The sequence below is a fragment of the Erpetoichthys calabaricus genome, chromosome 3, assembly GCF_900747795.2.
Source record: "Erpetoichthys calabaricus chromosome 3, fErpCal1.3, whole genome shotgun sequence".
NCBI classification, from domain to species: Eukaryota; Metazoa; Chordata; class Cladistia; order Polypteriformes; family Polypteridae; genus Erpetoichthys; species Erpetoichthys calabaricus.
This window is the reverse complement of record NC_041396.2, coordinates 37,352,079-37,372,260: the sequence shown is the minus strand read 5'-3', so window position 1 is coordinate 37,372,260 and position 20,182 is coordinate 37,352,079. Positions and strand designations below refer to the sequence as shown.

The window sequence follows — 20,182 nt, the reverse complement described above, 5'->3', positions numbered from 1 at the left end:
CCCACAGGGCATCCGGGGACTTGGAGTTTGGTTTCTCAGCCCTGTTGGGTGCCATGGGTGCTGCCAGGGGGAGCTGTCAAAGGAGCAGGGGACTCATCCTTTCCCTATAGCCCAGAAGTATGAGGTGGTTACAAGGACGGAAGCCCCGAAGTACTTCCGGGCTGAAGAAAAGCCAGTTTTTCATTAGACCCAGAAGTGCTAGCCAGTCACGTGGTTGGAAGGACAGAAGCACATCCGGGTCAAGGACTATTTAAAGGACTGCTGGGAACCCAGCAGAGGGCCAGAGTCGGGAGGAGGTGGACAACGCTTGCTGGGAGGTGTGGAGGAGAGATTTGTATTGTGTTTGTGTTTGATGTACTATTATTTACCTGTGCTATTGTGGCTGTAGTGCTTAAGGTATTGTCTTTAAGAAGAAAAGAATATTAAAATACTTCTTGGGACTTTTACTCGGTGTCCAGAGCACATGTCTGTTGGGGTTAACAGTGCAACAGCGACCCCCTAGCGTTTACATAAATGTTTGGTTTTTTTTTCTCTATCGTTTTGTTGTAATGTTTATGTAGGAAAGGTCACTGAGTGTTTGACTTTAGTTAACACTGCATGGATGAGCTCTTATGATATTTGGTTGATTCATCTTGTTATCCATAGAGACTGATCAGATTTGATTGGATTAACTTATGTAGCCAAAGTCCAGTAGGGACTTTGTATGTTTCCTATAAAATGCAGTGTCCAAGTCCCACCCTGGTTACAATTCTCTTTTCTCTTGAGGAAACTGATAGAGGCTTAGAGGTTCAGCCTGTGGTTTGGAAAGTGGCAAGCTGCTTCACCAACTGTGTGTCGCTTATTGACTCTCTAGATGTATCAGGTCTCCAAATGGTAAATTATGGAATTAATTTAATTTGATTTGTCATTCATTTATAATCTAAATTTACAATATAAAACATCTGGTACATTTATAAGATACATTTCACTCGTTACATTTTATCTTAGGGCAGTGGAAAAAATAATGATTGTTCACATTGTGTGTGTACTGCTCTCGGTGGGCTGGGCTTCTTTCTTCATCTTGACCAGTTTTAGTTTTCTTTGGACTTTTGGATTAGTGGTGATCACCACAATAGGGCATACTGAAGTATATAGGGTTGCAAAGAAGTCCTGGATGTCAGAAATAAGAAGTGCCACCCTTGAGACGGTCATGGTGTACAGCCAGATAATGTTGTCAACGCCGAAGAAGACAACATACAGGATGACCAAGGTGACCACCGCCCTAGATGCTTTGGTCTCTGCTCTGCCTCCTTTTTGGCTGTGGTCTGAGCTTCGAATGTTCTTAACTTTTTGACCATGTTGGTACAAAAGTATTAGGATGTAGCCACTCATGATGATCATTAACAGTATAAACACAAGGTCTCTGGACATTACACCAAAACCTACAAAGATATATGCAAAGTATTCCCTATATGAAACAAAACAATATTCTAAATTAAATGTATAAGGAGGAATGGTGTTGTTGAAGAGGCTGGAGACAGCATAAAGAGCAGATGAGACACTTGTAAAGTAGTAAAGCAGGTACAGAAACACAATGATGTACATCAGAAACTGGGGGATCCTTGTCTTCAGTGAGGCAAGTAGAGAGGTGGCAGGTGAGATGGCTACAGCCTGGTAAACACAAAGAAGGCAAGTGAGGCTAATAGAAAGACCCCGGAAGGCACGGAAGCAGAGCAGAGAAACTTTACAGCCAACATCATCAAAGAAGTGCACATAGCCCAAGGCGGCCAGTGTCTGTGGGATACTACGAGTAAACGCTACCATGAGGTTGGCGAAGGCCAGATGGCAAAGAATGATGTCAGCCGTTAGGAGCTTGGCCTCGACCAAGTAGCTGTGCAGGAAGGCACAGCAGACAAGCAGGTTGGCAGGAACACTGATGATTGTCAGGATAAGAAAACTGGAAGCTTTGATGACAGCTCTGGTGTCCATAATATTTCAACATTAAGACCTAAGAGCAAGAAATAAGAGGAAGAGATTAAGGAAGTTGTTTAAAAGTACTTCTGGCACAAATAATACAAAATAATCTTCACCCATAGATTTATAGATACAGATAGTCTGGTTACAATCAGCGTCTTGGAATGAAAAGATGGGCAGTTAAGTAGCACAGTGATTAGTAGCTGGAGAATGGGTTAACTTTTTGCCCTGGTCTCTGTCTGTATGCAGTCTTCACATTATTCCATTGTATTTTTTTTCTCCTTACTCCATCCAGTTATTTGCCACATACCAGAGATGTGCAGGTTAAGTTAGATGGTGAATCTAATTAAGCCCTGTCTGGATATGTGCATGTGATGGGTCCGTGCACATTACAGGTCTGTGTTGATGTGCAGTTTTTAATATATAAAACAGCACATGGATTGGCACTGGTACACAAGGTAGCATGGTCAAGGAGCTCAGGGGCTGATGGGGAATTGACTGGCCAGGTATTCGCATGCGGATATGTGCAGTAGTCCATGATTGCAGCACCAGCACCCAAAATAAAGAGGAGCCTGAGCAAAGAAAAGAAAGAAAGAAAGAAAGAAAGAAAGAAAGAAAGAAAGAAAGAAAGAAAGAAAGAAAGAAAGAAAGAAAGAAAGAAAGAAAGAAAGAAAGAAAGAAAGAATCATTAAGGAGTGGAAGCAAGCCTGAAGAGAAGTGCATGGTGGCACTTGAGAGGGGCAGTGGTCACTCTTGCTGAGTGCATTTGGGAGTAGGAGTGACCTACCACTTTGGATGTCTTTCAGCTGAAGGCCAAAGAACAGTAGCGGGAGTCAGTCTCAGGATGGGGCCTCGCTGAATGCCTCGGATGGTGGTAGGGACCCGGGCTTGTTAAAGGTTGACTGCACCTGTTGGTTGACATCTCCTCTGGCTGTGGAGAGCCCTAAAGGGATGGAATCACCGTGGATTGTTTTAAAGGACAGGATTCTGCCTGGGATTTTAACTTTTTCTTATGGCTATATTTATTGTTATATTGCCACACCACCTCTTGGCATGTAATGTGTCTTTATTGGCTGGCTCATCACAGACATGACTATCGACAGAACGTTATGGCAGCTTCAGCCAGCTCAGAAGGTCACAGTGCATGAGTGTGCCCTGTGGTCTCTCAATCTTATGACTTTTGGTGGGGGGGGGGGGGGGGGGGGGGGGGGTCATTTATGGTTAGGTAATAGGAAGTGTCAAGCTGTGTTGTGCTGAATGAACTATGCCTTTCACAACTGTTCTAATGATCACAACAGCATTTGCACTTTACAGCCTTTTAATAATAACTATTGTTATCAAAGATTTACTGTTCCTGCTATCTGCTGGATTAATAACATTTTTAGATATTTGTTGTATTCATATTTGGAATACACTCACACTTTATGATCTTGAACTGGATTACGAGGGTTCAATTTTAGTTAGGTTATAAGAAATATCAAGCTGTGCTAGGCTGAGATGAAAAGGACAAGAGGCATTTAAAAAGTACACCTCTATGTATTTGTGTGTGTAGCTCTGCATCACCACTGTACTGCATGTCTTAAAAATACTTGGGAGGTTAATGGGAAAAGTACCATACTTTAATATGGAGGCTTTTAGGCATGTAATTATGGATCAATTATTGGCTTAATGAGGAAAAAACTGAAAAATGATTATAATTTATAACATTTATTGGGGGTGGCATGGTGTCTCATTGGTTTGCACTGCTCCCTGATGCAGGTTCTGTCCTGTTTGAATGCCGTGCCCAGTTGCTGTCTTTGTGTAATTAGCACATTGTCAGGATATAAATAAAAACGGTTTAAACTTTTTGCCGATTTGACGATGAAAACCATTTAGGAAATTTTAAAAACAGTTAGCACCTAGGCCTCTATCCAACTAACAAACCGTAATGCATTTTGCTGAGAAAACAAGATTTCCGCATACAGTGAGTTCAGAAGTTATTCAGAGCCCTTCACTTTATGCACACTTTATTATGTTGTGGATTTAATTTTAAATTGAATAATTTGACATTTTTGTCCACAGATCTACACTCAATGATGCATAACAACAAAGTGAAAACCTGTTTTCAGAAAGATTTGCAAATTAAAATCAAAACCTGAAATCTGTATATTAAAGTATTCAGACTCTATCTCTCCAAATCGTGGTCAGGTGCACCCTGTTTGCTTTAATTTTCCTTGAGATGTTTGTAGAACTTGACTGGAGTCCACATGTGGCAAATTAAACTGATGGGCCATCATTCAGAATGGCACACACTTGTTTATAGAAGGTCCCACAATTCACACTGCAAGTCAGGACAAAAGCTAAGCTAAAGATATGATGCCATAGAAACTCTCTGTAGTGAGGCATAGATCATGGCAAGCAGATGAAACCCTTTCTAAAGCTTTAAATGATTGTGAATTGACAATTGTGAAACTGAAAAAGTTTCAACTCTATGACTCTTCATGGAGTTGGCCATCCAACCAAACTTAGTAACCAGGCAAGAAGGGCCTGGGTCAAGGAGGTGACCAAGAACCCAATGGTCACTATAATTGAGCTTCAGAAGTCCTCTCTTGAGATGAGAAAACTTGTCAGAATGACCATCATCTCAGCAGCATTCCATCTGTCAGGTGTTTATTGGAAAGTAGCTAGACAGAGTAAAAGGCATATGACAAACCTCTTGGAGTTTGACAAACAGCATTTAAAGGATTTTGAGAGCATGAAGAAAAAGATGTTCTGGTCTGATTGAAAAAAGTGAACTTTTTGGGAGAACTAAAGCACTATGTCTGATGAAGACAAGACTCTGCTTATCACCTGCCTAATACCAATCCTACAGTGAAGAAGGGTGGTGGTAGCCTCATGCTATGGGAGTGCTTCTCAGTGGCAGGGACAGGTTGACCAGCCACACTTGAGGGAAGAATGAATGTAACTAAATTACAGAGAGATTCTTGAAAAAAACCTGCTCCAGAGTACACATGGCCACAAACTAGGACAACGGTTCACCTTTCAGCACGACAAAGACTTGAAGCATAGATACAAGGCAATGGCTTCAGTACAAGTCTGTGAATGTCCTTTAGTGTCCTTTTGCGGAGTGGTGGCTCTGAGGCTAGGGATCTGCAGTGGCAATCGGAAGGTTGCCGGTTCGAATCCCGTAAATGCCAATAGGGACTCTGCTCTGTTGGGCCCTTCAGCAAGGTCCTTAACCTGCAATTGCTGAGCGCTTTGAGTAGTGAGAAAAGCGCTATATAAATGCAAAGAATTATTATTATTAGTGACCCAGCTAAATCCCAGACCTAAACCCATTACAGCATCTGTGGACAGACCTGTTTACAGACACTTCCCATCCAATCTAATGGAGCTTGAGAGGATCTGTCTGGGAAAATGGGATAAACTCTCCAAATCCGGGTGTGCCTAAAAGACTTCTACAAAGTACAGAATTAAGGGTATGAAAACTTCTGTGAATTAGATATTTCAGTTTTTGATTTTTTATAAATTTGCAAACCTCTCTGAAAATATGTTTTCACTTTGTCACCATGGGTTATTGAATGTAGATTGATGGGTAACGATGTAAAATTTATCAATTGAAAATTAAATAAAGTGTCCAGCAAATGAAGGGGTCTGAACACTTTTTGAATCCACTGTAGCTTCCTGGTCAAAATGCATACACAGTAAGTCAAAATTGCACAAGTAAATCAAGTATTGCAATTAGCATAGTGGCTTCTGACAGACCAGGTAGAGTGGGTTGCTGAACCCTTCCATGTCAGTCCTCCTCATTTCATACGCATGATGAGAACTTCTAAATAGAGTAAGAGTTTGTGCAATGGTACCTTTAATAACACAAGCATAGAAGCAATGGTGAGGTTTATAGTCAGGACAGTTAGCAAACACAGTAGAGAGAAAGCATGAGCCTGAGATCCTGGAATGTGTAGTGTGGGCACACTAAGAAAATAAATGTCAGAGCTTTCTTGGGTTCAGTACGTGATATTGTGAGCACAATTGGATATGTTTTTCATCACATATAGCAGTTGTCCATGTCAGTAAGTTCCTGCTACTTTAACAGTTATAGCCATTGATGTCTTGGCTTGCAGCTGAGCTGTTTTATCTGCATACAGGTAGGTTGGTGGTGCACAGCGCAATATGTTGTTCTCCCTTTTAGTCATTTTAAAATATTTTATTTTTAAATAATACATCTAAAGCTGAACATTTGTGCTCTTAAGAATTCTGTTTGCTCTCTCTGTCCCTGGCTGGGTTGCTACAGATTTTCACTTCTCTGACTGTAAAGGTCCATAAGCCCCTGAGTGCTTTTCGTGTTATGTAAGTACTTGCTTTAAAAGGCAGTGGTGTTATTTTTAAGGTAACGATTTAAGAAAAGTATATTAAGCAAGTCATTTTGTTTCACACATTTGGTTTAACGTCTTCTGTTTTTGCATACTGCTCTCCAATTCTCTGTTACAGGATTTACTTTTTATGCAAACTTGTCTTTTCATTCTCATATTATATAACCAAATTTCACATTGTTTGTCCCTGTAAATTAGCGTCGGAGTGATAAATATTTATTTATCACCAGGAAACTTACTTCTTAGTGTTTGCTCAAATGGGAAATGAGTTCATGTGTGTTCAAACTAAAAACGGGTGCATTCTGTGTTGTGTAATTAGGTCTTATAATAATAATAATAATAATACATTTTATTTATACAAGGCGCCTTTCAGGGAACTCAAGGACACCGAACAACAATAAATAAATAAATAGATAAATAATTAAATAAAAGACACAATTATAAAAAACTTAAAACATCAGAAAATCTAGAAATTAAAACCAAACAAAACCATTATAATCAGGAGGAAAAAGAAAAAGCCATTTTAAACAGATGCGTTTTAAGTTTACATTTGAAGGATGAATATGATTTGATATTTCGGAGATCCGCAGGCAATGAATTCCAGAGCTTGGGAGCAGAACGGCTGAAAGCTCTGCTCCCCATGGTGGTTAGACGGGCGGGAGGAACAGTCAGATGGGTGGAGGAAGAGGATCTAAGGTTACAGGATGGAATGGCAACATGAAGAAGGTCAGACAGATATGGAGGGGCGAGGTTATGGATGGCCTTAAATGTTAATAGTAGAATCTTAAAATCAATACGAAACTTAATCGGGAGCCAATGAAGCTGCTGCAAGACCGGAGTAATATGGTGAATAGATGGGATTTGAGTGATGATACGTGCTGCAGAATTCTGGACTAACTGAAGCTTATGAAGAGATTTATTCGGGAGACCAAAGAGGAGTGAATTGCAGTAGTCCAGCCGAGAAGTGACAAGACTATGAACAAGAATGGCAGTGGTGTGAGGAGTGAGGGAGGGGCGAATACGATTAATATTACGTAGGTGGAAGTAAGCAGACCGGGTGATGTTATTAATGTGAGATTGGAAGGATAGAGTACTGTCGAGGATGACACCCAGACTCTTGACCTGAGATGATGGGGAAACAACAAAGTCATCAATAATAAGAGAAAGATTATTGGTTTTGGATAATGATGATTTTGAACCAATGAGGAGAACCTCAGTTTTGTCACTGTTTAATTTGAGAAAATTCGAAGAAAACCAGGATTTAATTTCAGCAATGCAGTCAATAAGCGAGAGTGGTGGAAAAGAGGAGGTGGGATTACCAGCAAGGTAGAGCTGGGTGTCATCAGCATAACAGTGAAAATTAATGTTATATTTGCGAAAAATATTGCCAAGGGGAAGAAGGTAAATAATAAAAAGAAGAGGCCCCAGGACAGAGCCCTGGGGCACACCAGAGGTAACAGCGGTGGGTTTGGATGTGAAGGTTTTAAGTTGTATGAACTGAGTGCGGCCTAAGAGGTAGGATCTAAACCAATCAAGTGGAGTGTGAGTAATGCCAATCAGAGATAATCTATTAAGGAGAGTGGTATGATAAATAGTATCAAAGGCCGCACTCAGATCAAGGAGGATGAGAATAGTGATTAGACCGGAGTCAGCAGCCATAAGGAGGTCATTAGTAATTTTAACAAGTGCCGTTTCTGTACTATGAAGGGGGCGAAAACCAGACTGGAACTTTTCATATAGATTATTATGAGATAAATGGGTGTGAAGTTGGATAGCTACTATTTTTTCAAGAATTTTGGAGATAAAGGGCAAGTTAGAAATGGGGCGAAAGTTATTGAAATTAGTAGGATCAGCACCAGGTTTTTTTAATATTGGGGTTATAGCAGCAGTTTTAAAAGATGAGGGAATAATACCAGTAGTGAGAGAAGAGTGAATGATGGCAGAAATGAGAGGGACTAGAGAGGGGAGGCAGACTTTAACCAGAACTGTAGGCAGGGGGTCCAGCTGACAAGTAGATGACTTGGATTTGCAGATGAGATCTGAAATTTCAGAGGAAGTGGGAAGCTGGAAAGAAGAGAAAAAGTGAATAGGTGAGTGTAGTTCAGAAGGAATATAGAGAGGATCTGGACCAAGGTGCTGATGTATCTTTTGGATTTTCTCGTTGAAAAAAGACATAAGAGAATTACAGAAAGCAGTTGAGTAAAGGTGAGATGGTAAAGAGTCTGGAGGTTGTGTAACATTATTAAGTAAAGAAAACAAAGTCTTGGTGTTACCTGTATTACGAGTAATTAACTGAGTGTAATAATTAGACTTGGTTTGAGCTATACAATCCTTATAATAGAGAAGATGATTTTTATACATCTCTTTGTGGACAAACAGTCCGGATTTTTTAAACAACCTTTCAAGTTGCCTGCCCTTAGCTTTCAGAAGCCGAAGTTCAGGCGTAAACCAAGGGGCAGAAAAAGAAAAAGAAACAGAACGGGTTTTTAACGGAGCCAGAGAATTAAGAATATCATTAAGACAGGTGTTATAATATGAGAACAGTTCTATGGGAGTGGATAAATTATAAAAGTCCATTTGGGAATCGATTCTAGAAAACAGCAAATTCAAGTTAATATTCTTAATGTTGCGAAAGGCTATGAGACGTGGAAGCTTAGGAACAGAAAAGGTAAGTTTGGCCTTGAATGAAAGAAGAAAATGGTCGGTTATAGTGAGTTCATCTGCTGTGAGATCAAAAGGAACAACACCAGAGCAGCAGATCAGGTCCAAGATATGTCCTTTACAATGAGTAGGAACATCAGTGTGCTGCTGGTATCCAAAACTCTCCAGGCAAGATAAAAAGTCTCTAGTGAGAGGGATATTGATATTGTCCAGATGTACATTAAAATCCCCCAGCAGAATTATATTTGGGGTAATTACAGATAAATGAGTAAGGAAGGTAACAAGATCGTTCAAAAAATTGTTGTTTGACTTAGGAGGACGGTAGACAGTTGCAATAATGGTAGGAACTGGGCCAGACAGTTGACACACAGTCGATTCAAAAGAGCTAACAGCAGGAGCAGACAACGGCAGGACTTTTATCTCAAACCACCATTTTAAGTCCAGTTTATGTTATTCCCTTTTAAGAAGTAGAAGCCAGTAGTATCAACTAACAGCTGGCAAGCAGATTACAAGTCGAGAAAGAATAGGAAAAAGAGCAAGGAGAGCGCATGCTGCACATTTGAAACACCACCTCACAATTTTTAAGCATCCACATAGCTACATAAGCATGAAACATACAATAATTAGCCAAACCTTCCCGTTTTCAAGTGTAATTTTGAGAAACACACTGAAAATTAAAAATGCAGATTTTGAGCTGCTGTAATTTGACATTAAGCTCAGAATTCAATGGAAGAGCTTACATGTTTCTGATTCTTTATACTAAAGTTTTTCCACATTACTTGGATTCTAATATCCCTAGCACATGTTTAATATGTCTGTAGAGTTTTCTCCAGCTGCTCCATACTTCTTCTTACATCTCATGTTAGCTTATTTCATAGTTGGAAATGGGTTCTGTGTGTTGGTGGCCTCCATGTTTCACAACTGGTTCCAGCTTTGCACCCTATAATGTCAGTATTGTCAGTTGGGAATGTTATGTTTTGCTAGTTTAGATAGAAGTTAAATAGCCTTCCATTTACAGCCAACCAGTAATATCTTTTTTAGTTATTTTAATTAGAATGTAAGAGCTAAAAAGCCCAGGGATATTTTGTGAAGTTTCATTAAAGTAGGAAACCGTGTCATTGCAGAACGCAGAAGTAGTTAACACCAACACCCAAAACATGTAAATGGAGCCCTCCTATGAAAGAAGGGAATGTTCATATGGGCACACTCTGAATTCTGTAATGGCTGCTGTAATAATAATAATAATAATAATAATAATAATAATAATAATAATAATAATAATAATAATAATAATAATTCTGTACATCTATATAGCTAAGGCAATGAGACACTATACTTATTTTGTATTGCAATGAAATAAACCGTTGCAGACATATTACACAAAAACTTTTGTGCCCTCTGTCCTCGACCTGAAATCACAAGACAGTTGGCTACCAAAGACGGAGTGCTTTCTTTTTCTAAAATACAGTATATTATAGTCCAATGTATATGGTTCAGTCTATACTTATTCAGCTTCAGTAAGTTTCAAGATTCATTAAATTTAACATAAATTAGATTAGATAAACTTAATTAATCCCATGAGGAAATTCAGACACATACAGCAGCAGAAACAAAAAAAACAAAGATGTGGACTCACAGGGCAAAAAATAAAGCCAATTAATCAATCAATAAATAAATAAATACACAGATAAATGTATATTGTGCAGATAATTCACAATGAATTTAACATGTACATTAGGAGGAAACATAGAATTGCCTGATAGTAGTTTTGCCATTCAGAGTATCACAATCAATAGTATAAAATGAATGAAAATAAAGCATAATATGCAACTGTTTTTTTTAAATAAAATCTGCTATGACACCCATTGCAGTTTTTGTTACTTTTCTATATGCATGTCATCATATTGTTTGGCTATTGGATGTCATTTTATTTTATGGTTAAAGAATTAAATGAGCAGAATGAAGAAGACAGCGCTCACCAGGCGGTGTGCAGGTACTGAATGGAGTGCACTTTAAAGTTACAGACTCAAGTGGTGGTTTAACGTTAATTCAATCCCAACACCTTTGGCTTCAAGGTAGGAGCCAACCCTTGATAAATACCAGTCCACCACTGCAGACCATTACACACACCCACATGCACTCATACTGGGCAAAGTTAGAGTTGTCAATTAACACAGGCATGAATTTTCATGTGAAAGGAAAGTTTGTATCAACAATTTAAAGGCCAGAACTTTCTCCCCCAAAATGGCGGATCCTCAAATCACAAACAGCCCAGCATGGAAGTGGATGAATGGTTGAATCAGTGTCTACTTTTACTGTAGAATAATCTTGGTTTGCACCAAATAGCACATGCAAGTAAGAATTTCACTGTACTCTATACATGTGACAGTACTGACCTTGTGAACTTGTATTAAATATTGTTAACTGAAATGAATTCTTAAGGTTAAAGCCCAGTGTAGTCTGTCACTGTTTGTACTCTGTCTGTTTTCCCCATTTTACCTCTCATATTCGATTATGGAGAATCTAAATAAATCTAAATTGAGTAAGACTGAGTGTGGTGGGCTGATGCCTTATCTAAAGTTTTTTGGTACAAGTTTTTTGGCTTGTACCAGTAATTGCAGAGACAGACTCCAGCACTTTACTCTGAACTGTTTGGAATTGGATACATAGATGGAGCCCCAACAACAGATATTCCTTCTTACAATGACTTCCACTTTTAAAAGATTCAGGGATGTCATCCATTCACTCTGAGGCAGTGCCACTCTACTATTGGTCTCTGGTTATGCCAATGTTAATCTGAAGTGTGGTAGAGGGGATTGTTTCCTGTCCATGCATTGTCCACTTTGCGTACACCCACATTCACCTCTATCAGGATATCCTAAACAGATTTGGAAATGAATGAATGCATGGACGAATAACAGACAAATCATCATAACAGATATTTGCTCTAACAACGAGTTGTACGTTTTTGAGTTTTAGGGATGTCATTCATTCTCCTCACTGTGACACTCTTGTTCGCCTCTGGTTGAGGCAATCTGATGAACGGTACTGATGATTGTCTCCTATCCATGAATTCTCCCCCTCACCCATACCCAAACTCATATTGGCCAAATTTAGAATCACTAAATAACCTAACATGCTTAAACTTCACAACTTGTCTGTTGGGACATTTTAATTGTATCTTTATAAGCATCTGACTATCCTCAGTCTGTTGAATGTAACAGAATTGAGTATTACACCAATATAGAGAGTAGTTTACCAGACAGTATTGTTTTAATTCCTATAAGAACACATATATTGTCTTTATCATTAACTTTTGAAATGCCATAATCTTCCAAAGATGAGCTTGAATCATCTGCATTTGTTTGTTTTTCTGTAACTTGTATAGTTCTGTGTTTTCACTTTCTGTGATTATTGAAGTGGGTCCAGGCCTCTAACATACTGGCCATTTGATCGGTTCTTTATGTTCTGAACAATTGAACCAATAGGCTTTGCTGGCTACTCCCTGTAGCAGCAGAACCACTCCTATTACACATGAATAGAAATATTGAATGTAAACTCATGTCCTACCTTTGTTAGCTGCCACTCTTCTAAGTGCCAGTGTGTGAAAGCTGCTGGCAGACTTTGCTGTAGCGCGTCCTCCTTTATACAGTGAGCCTCAAACAAACAGGTCTCTCCTGAGGAAAGCGATGGCAGAAAACTAGCAAAATGCCCCTGAGTAACAGGGCATCACACACAGCAGAGATGGATAAGCACATCGATAGAATGCTCCACCAAGTTGAAACTTAATAAAGAGATGGCCAGCCAGTGCAAACCCTGAACAACTCAACAAAATATTTTTTTAACCAGTTTAAAATAAAAATAACACCATTTAACAATTAAACCAACTTAATTATAATTAGGGTTCCTAGAATCTAAAGCCTGTCCTAGAAGCAATGGCAGCAAGGCAGGAATCATCGAAAACCAACACCCGCATGAGGCTAATTTAGAGTAGCAAATCTCCTTCACTTACATCTACTGTATTGGGAAGAGCGGCAGTTCCATCTTCAAAGTACTTACAATGAAAGAGACCACAACTGAGCTTTAAAGGAGGCATTTATTTGAAACAATATGCAACTGGCTGAACAAGCAAAATCAAAGCATTTTAAGGTATTACTGAGCACGCAAAAGAATAATAAAACAAGCAATACCTGGTCTTATATCAGATGATTAATTTTTTTTTTTAATTTCTAGGGGTCCCGATTTTTATATCTTTATTTTTTTACAATCATACAGTCATCACATAAAAACAAAAAAACACACACACAGGATTGGTTCCTGCCTTGTGCCCTGTGTTGGCTGGGATTGGCTCCAGCAGACCCCCGTGACCCTGTAGTTAGGATTCAGCGGGTTGGAAAATGGATGGATGGATGGATACACATGCGCCTTAGCCAAAAGATTCAGTCCGTTACAAATTAGTCCACACTTTTGATGCCCCATACTTTCATCATGTGCACTGTCTACTTTTGGATATGGTCATGTTTAGGTTAGGCTCTCTGCTGAAGTGGAAGATTTTAAGTGGATTCAGAAAGTATTTGGACCCTTTTACTTTCTCACCACTTTATTGGGTTGAAGATTTTATTTTAAATGGATAAATTTGACATTGTTACCCATCATGCTACACTCAATAACTCCTAATGACAAAGTCAAAACAAGTTTTTAGAAAGGTTTGCTGATTTATTAAAAATCAAAGACTGAAATCTCTCATCCATAGAAGTATTCATATCTTTAATTCAGTTCTTTGTAGAAGCCCCTTTGGTAGCAATTACAGCTTTGAATCTTCTTCAGGCTTTGCACACCTGAATCTGGGCACATTATCCATTTTTTTCTGGCAGATTCACTCAAGCTCCATTAGATTGGATGAGAAGCATCTTTAAATTGCCATCTTCAGTTTCTCCTAGCTCCAGGCTCACTGGTCTGGTGCCTACAAGTGGGCTTTAATCTCTAGCCAAGAAATACTTCCACAATTGACCTGTAGATTACATCTGGAGACTGGAATGGCCTTGGGAACTCTTAGTGCTGACTTCTTATAACCCTCAATAGTGTCCTGAGATGGCCCTTAAATCCTGGACCCAACATCTTCATTAAAGTGCCAGGCCATCCTAAGGACACCTTTCCACTATTGGAATAAGGTAGATACCTATTCAAAACACCTGACCTACTCTCCTACATCCAAATTTGTTTGCCAGGAGTAATTAAGGACTGGGTTCCATCCATTACCTTGTGGCACAGTGGCAATGTTAACACTTTGAGAGCATTCACCACCTGAGCTTCTTGGCACAGCCTTCTGTCCTGCACTTTGGAATGCTCCTTTCAGTTTTGGTCTCTACTGGACTTTCCATCCACAGGTATGAAATGATGAACTGTAACAGTAAAAAATGAAAATAATTAGTCATATTTGGAAAGTTCAGTATGACTGTTAGATCCTTCTCATGAAGTTTCAGACCTCCCATTGTGTAATTGATTCTAGCATTTCTACATCCTATGTGTAATATCTTTCATTTCTCTCTATTATATAAAAAAATTCTGGGATGAGACAAGACTTTTTCAGAGAGATATTTTCAAGTCTCGTGAGACAAGATTTTGTGCCAAGAGATTTAACCATGCCTGGGGCCAGAAATAAAAGACAAAGAGTAGATGACAAAGTAGAATGTCGTAAAGATGTTCAAAAACGTTGGTGCGATACACATGCAGAGCAGGTTAGAGGTAATGAAAGTACTAAAATTCAAAAGTCTCAAAAAATGATAGTAAAGATCGCATTAGCGCAAACAAACAGAAATTATTACTCTGTGAAATAACGGAACAGCAAAAAGAGATTAAATATATTGTTTGGATTTAAAATTTAAGTCGGAGACTTGTAGATCGTCTAATTTGTGTTGGCATCAGGTAAAAGTAGTGTTTCTTCCCAATGATGAGGTGTATCCGCAAGAATTAAAAGATTTGTTGTTTGGTGAAAGTGAAATCCACATACGCGAGCAACAGAGACGCCAAGTGGTGTTGGCGAGTGAAGCGAGCAGGGGGCAAAGCCCCCTAGTACTTACATTAAGTTTCATGTGCCCAGTGGCGTAGTTTTTGTTACCCGGGGCATTCTTTGGGTTCAATCTCCTCCCAGCCCCACTTATAAAATAAAATATATACGAGGGACATTTAAAAAGATTCCACACTTTTTTTAACTCTATTTATTAAGAATTTCAGAAACAAATTACATCACTTTTCTACATAGTCACTTTCATTTGTGATGCAATTTTCCCAGTGTCATACCAACTTGTTAATGCCAATTACTACTCCTCCCACCTTCACCATTTCCAATGAAAATATGAAAGTGCGGAAACTTTTTGAACGTACCTCATACATATCATACAAAAAAGGAAACAAAAATTTCAATTACATTTTAAATTATTAATTACAATTTAATTACAATAACAATTTAATTACAACCTAGAATCTACAATCTACAACCGTTCAAACAATGTTGGCAAAATTGTCGATGACATTATTGAAGTCGATTTCATTTGTCTGCTGCTGTTCTACAGAAGGTATGGCAAGGTTTTTTAAACACAGAGTACTCATTGAAGATTTAAATAATATTTTATAAGTATCACCTTTAAAGAAACTTCTCTCACAGCTAGCAAAACTCATATCAGTTGTGAGGAAAATTTGCAGAAGTATTACAATATGTGGAACTGAATGTTGAACCACAGATGCACCTTGATGTAAAAAGTAAGATCCATGTGTCATCATGAATTTTTCTTGGCCAAAGACTGTCATCTTTTAAGTTAACAGCCAGATTTTTTTGTTCTTCATACATTTCATAGCTTGAAGATGAAGAACTACCTAGTTTTAAGATTGTTTTAATATGGAATCTTCTTCACATGCAGTAACAGTAGTTTCTTCATGATTGTGGTATTTCAATAATGCCCCTTCATTCTTTTTGTTTTACCTTAAAGCACCACCACTCTCTTTTGTTCATCTTGAGATTGAGAGAATAATTAAATATTAATAATGAGATTGAAGGGTTCTTCCCTTTTGGTCGCAGTAAGTCTGCAAACTGGTCAAAAATCGCATTTGTAAAACATAACTTTGCCACATAAACAGTTTTTAAACACTAAAATGGTGTCATTTTGACATAGATAACACACATTAGCTTGCCAAAGCCCTATCAAACAAAACCGTCAAATAAGTCTAAAAAAGTCCAGTACTAAACTTTATTAAAAAATAGCGCCCCTAAAAAAGTGCCACCTGGGGTGTACCGCCCCCTTAACCACAACCCAGCAATGCCAGTGCATCGAGATGTATCGACATAAAGAGCCACAGCACCATACTCTCGCAGTTTCAGGGCGGAAGTAACATCTCTGCATGTCTGGACCAGCAGGTTGGCAATAAACATTTATAGCTCGTCAGAAATCAAAATGTTTGACAAGCTAAACACACCAAATCCTAACCTTAACAAAACTAACCCCTAACATGTAATAAACCCTAACCTTAACCTCTAACCATACTAACCACTAACCTTAACTTCAGTCCTATAACTGCTGGCAAAGACCTGTGGTGATGTATGGTGCTCTTTACTCTGCAGTTGCATATTATTGAGTGCATCAGCCACACATCTGTGTAAGCTTCCATAATGTTTAAGTCCCTCTTGTAACAATTTAGCTGATTCTATATTGTTTACCTATGAAAGATTATTTGTGCCAAAATGAAATGCAATTCAACGTGTTAATGACATTGTGATGCAATGCAAGTGTACGTGGTGCATTTCATTTTGGCCTGGTTTTATCGAGTCATAATTAAAAATTTATCATCAAATGATAAAATTTGTTTCAGCATACCATGCCGTTTAGAAAGTAATTCAAAAACATATTTCATTTTTAGTGCATGTTTATAGATGGTGTGTCATAATTAAAAGCAAAGCAAAGGTATTGCATTTTGCTTTGAGGAATCTCTAGGTGAATTGCATTTCAGTTTAAGACATTCCAAAACTGAATGCTATCAAATTAAAAATTAGCGTCAAAAGTTGGGGCTCCAATCATGAGTGTGTTCATCCAGTGCTAAAGATGGAAAACATTAAGTTGATAAGGAAAGGATCCACTGTCTCACTGACCAAGTGGAAGCTGGTGACGCAAACGACAATTCCATTTTCATTTTGTGTCGATTGGCTACTGGAAAGAAAGCAGCAACAGGAGAAGAATTTCCATCTGCTACAGTAACATCCTTAGAATGCATTCAAGAACTTCATCATACGATTATCTATTTCAGTGTTTTCTATCCAATGTGTCACGGCACAGTGGTGAGCCGTGAGAGCTGCTTAGCTGTGCTGTGGAAATAACAGTGGATCTGAATCTGAGAGAGACAAGCCTATCAGATGGTCAAGACCTGTCAGAGGAGGAAAGGACTACCTGGAGAAGCTGGCATAAAAGCAGCTCTGTGATCACTATTTTGCACACAAACCATTTAGAGCACTTTGGAAACGTCTTCTTGCTGCTAGTGTCCTTCTGCCTGGGTGTGTGGATGCCAGCGAGCCTCACAGGGCTGGTGAACAGTGAATATAGGAGCTGCCTCTGAGATGATCAGGCAAAGGAATAAAGCAGCTTGAAGATTCCACCAAAGTGCTCACTAAGCACAATGTCTGCGAACCATGAGCTTGAAGCTGCTTTTTTTACCGGCTTCTCTGGTAGACCAACCCCTTCAGACAGCTGAGCACGTGTATGAGATATAATTCGTGTTTGTGGTTAGTAAAATAGTGAGTTGTTTTAGACTACAAAATGTGTGCCACCACAGAAAAAAGATTGGGAAACACTGAAGTAGATAATCAACCAGGACGTCTATAAACCAATATTGCCCTTGTGACAGGCGGCTGGGTCCCATGACCGGCCGGGACGCCCCTTCTGTATATGTTCCGGGGGAGCAGCTATGGACATCTCACTACCTCCCCCGGGACGCTTGGTGGCAGCCTCCCCTGGATGACGATGGAGCCTCAGTTTCCTGCAGGGTTTCATGGGAGATGGAGTTCTCCACAGCCCTGTGGGGAGCTGGGGTGGCCGCCAGGGGGTGCTGCATGGAGCCAGGAACCCACCTGGACATCTCTGCAGCCCCACTCGGAAGTGCAATTAGCCACAGGTGATTAAGCACCTGGAGCACTTCTGGGTGGGCTTCAAAAAGGGTCAGCATCCACCACTCAGAAGCCAGAATCGGGAGGAAGAGGACGAGGTTGCCTGGGAGGAGTGGTGGTGCCAAGGTGGAGACAAGAAGTGTTGTTTGTGTTATATTAAGTGCTTGTGGGACTGTGTTGTGGCTGGAGGGATTACGGGGAAAACGTGCCCTCCAGTTGAAGAAAAATAAAGAAACTTTATTTTACATGTGCCTCTGCGTAAGTCTGTGCCGGGTCGGGCGCTATATAGCGCCTTTTCTACACCCTAAATATGGTTTGTAAATGCATGCAGATGGGGATGACAGCACCGGCTTTTGTTAATTCGGATTTGTCAGGACTATCAGGGAAATCAGAAGAAGAATGAAATAATATGATATAAGGCAAGCATAACATGCTATTTACATAACTTAACAGAAGAATAAACAGAGTTGACCTAAAACATTCCACAATGATTAAATGTATGCTTGCCTCCAGAACACAGAAATATTTAGAAGTGGAACGCCTCTTACCCCAACTGTTGATGCCCCTAGCCCCGTCTTTTGGCCCTGATTGGTCATTTGACTGCATTCATTCTTGGCGTAATTAATGTGTGGTCTTGAATTGAAATGCTCTGGATTACTACTACAGGATACAGCAATTGTATGTTAATGTAAAATGTGGTAATAGCGTTTATACTAAAATGAAAGATATTCAGTAAGGTTTTATTCGGACCTTTAATGAGCATGGCAGATATCTCAGGCATTGGTTATGAATTAACTGCACAGTATTAGCAACATACCCTAGTCAGTGAGACTTCATCCATTCATACTTGGCTACACACTAATGATGACCATAAATAATATAAAAAATGACAAAGGCATGCACTACGCTTAAGAGATGATAAGGGAAAACTTCCTCCCATAAAATTCTTCATGAACCTTATGTTGGGGTGAAAAGATGACAAAAAATATATAACATATCTGAAGTCATACATAGATGTGAATGTAACAGATAAATCTTCTTATATAGTACACTACCGTGGCTGTCCGTTTGTCTGTCTAGGATTTTAAATCACCTGTAGCTCACAAACCGTTTGACCTATTGACCTGAAATTTTGCACATATACTACGTGACCTCTACTGTGTGCTTTTGGGGTGATTATTTTTGTTACTCTTTTTATTTTTATTTTATTTTATTGTAGAATCAACTCTCGGCAGTGCACAGCAGGCCGGCCATGCAGCGCATGCGTTCGGGCGCTGTTCTCATCCCAATCACTTCCCCTACCTCTTCATATCTTAAATCATTCTTGAAGACTTAAGTGCCAGCTTAAGTGAAAAAATTAAAGAAAATGTACTAAGCAATTGCAACACAAACATTGACTTAATCAGTTTTAACACGAAATGATGCCGACGGAAGAAGAAAAGAAGCGGGCCGCTAGGGTGGAGAAAACAAGAGCTGCTCATGAAGCAGCAAGCACATCAACCTCTGAGCAAAGAAATGCTAAACATATAGAGTATGAAAACTATAAGTCAAGTGTATTCACTGCAGGTTATCATGCAGTCCGCTGTTACTGGTGACAAAATACAAAATTATCAAAAGGGAGCATTTAAATTCTGTTAAGGTGAAAGCCACTCAGGATAAAATGAAAGACTGAAGATATGAGAGATATGAGTTTAATGATCATGGAGGTAAATAGCACGATAAGACTGGACTTATAAGATGTTCATTATGTTGCAATTTTAGCATATGTCAGTTTCATGGATGGAGTGGTAGCTCTGAGGCTAGGGATATGCGTCGGCAATTGGAAGGTTGTCGGTTTGCATCCTGTAAATGCCAGAGGTGATTCTACTTCGTTGCACCACTGAGCAAGGCCCTTAACCTGCAATTGCTCCATCCTGGGTATGAAGTTAATCTGCATCCACCCCTGTAAGCAGGTCCTCCAACTTGCAGGGAAAACTTGGGGGTTGGCACTCCATCCACTGTAAAAAAAACCTCACACTGTTCCAGTGTGGGGCTGAGGTATCACCAGTTGCACTCAGGTCCTAGTCCG

The 20,182-nt window shown here is 39.4% G+C and overlaps 1 protein-coding gene across 3 annotated transcripts in view; it reads right to left on the bottom strand.

Annotated features, from left to right (window-relative positions):
• Positions 1–874: 874 nt before the first annotated feature.
• Positions 875–20,182, bottom strand: part of LOC114649253 (olfactory receptor class A-like protein 1) — a 94,753-nt gene continuing 75,445 nt past the window's right edge. For 2 of the 3 annotated variants that reach the window (XM_028798755.2, XM_028798756.2), the window contains exon 2: positions 875–1,149. In XM_028798755.2, coding sequence (XP_028654588.2) covers positions 1,012–1,149 — 138 coding nt within the window. In that variant the 3' untranslated portion in view covers positions 875–1,011. Of the gene's footprint in view, positions 1,988–12,536; positions 12,644–20,182 lie in introns of those variants that run through there. The other variant, XM_028798759.2, reaches the window with a different exon arrangement.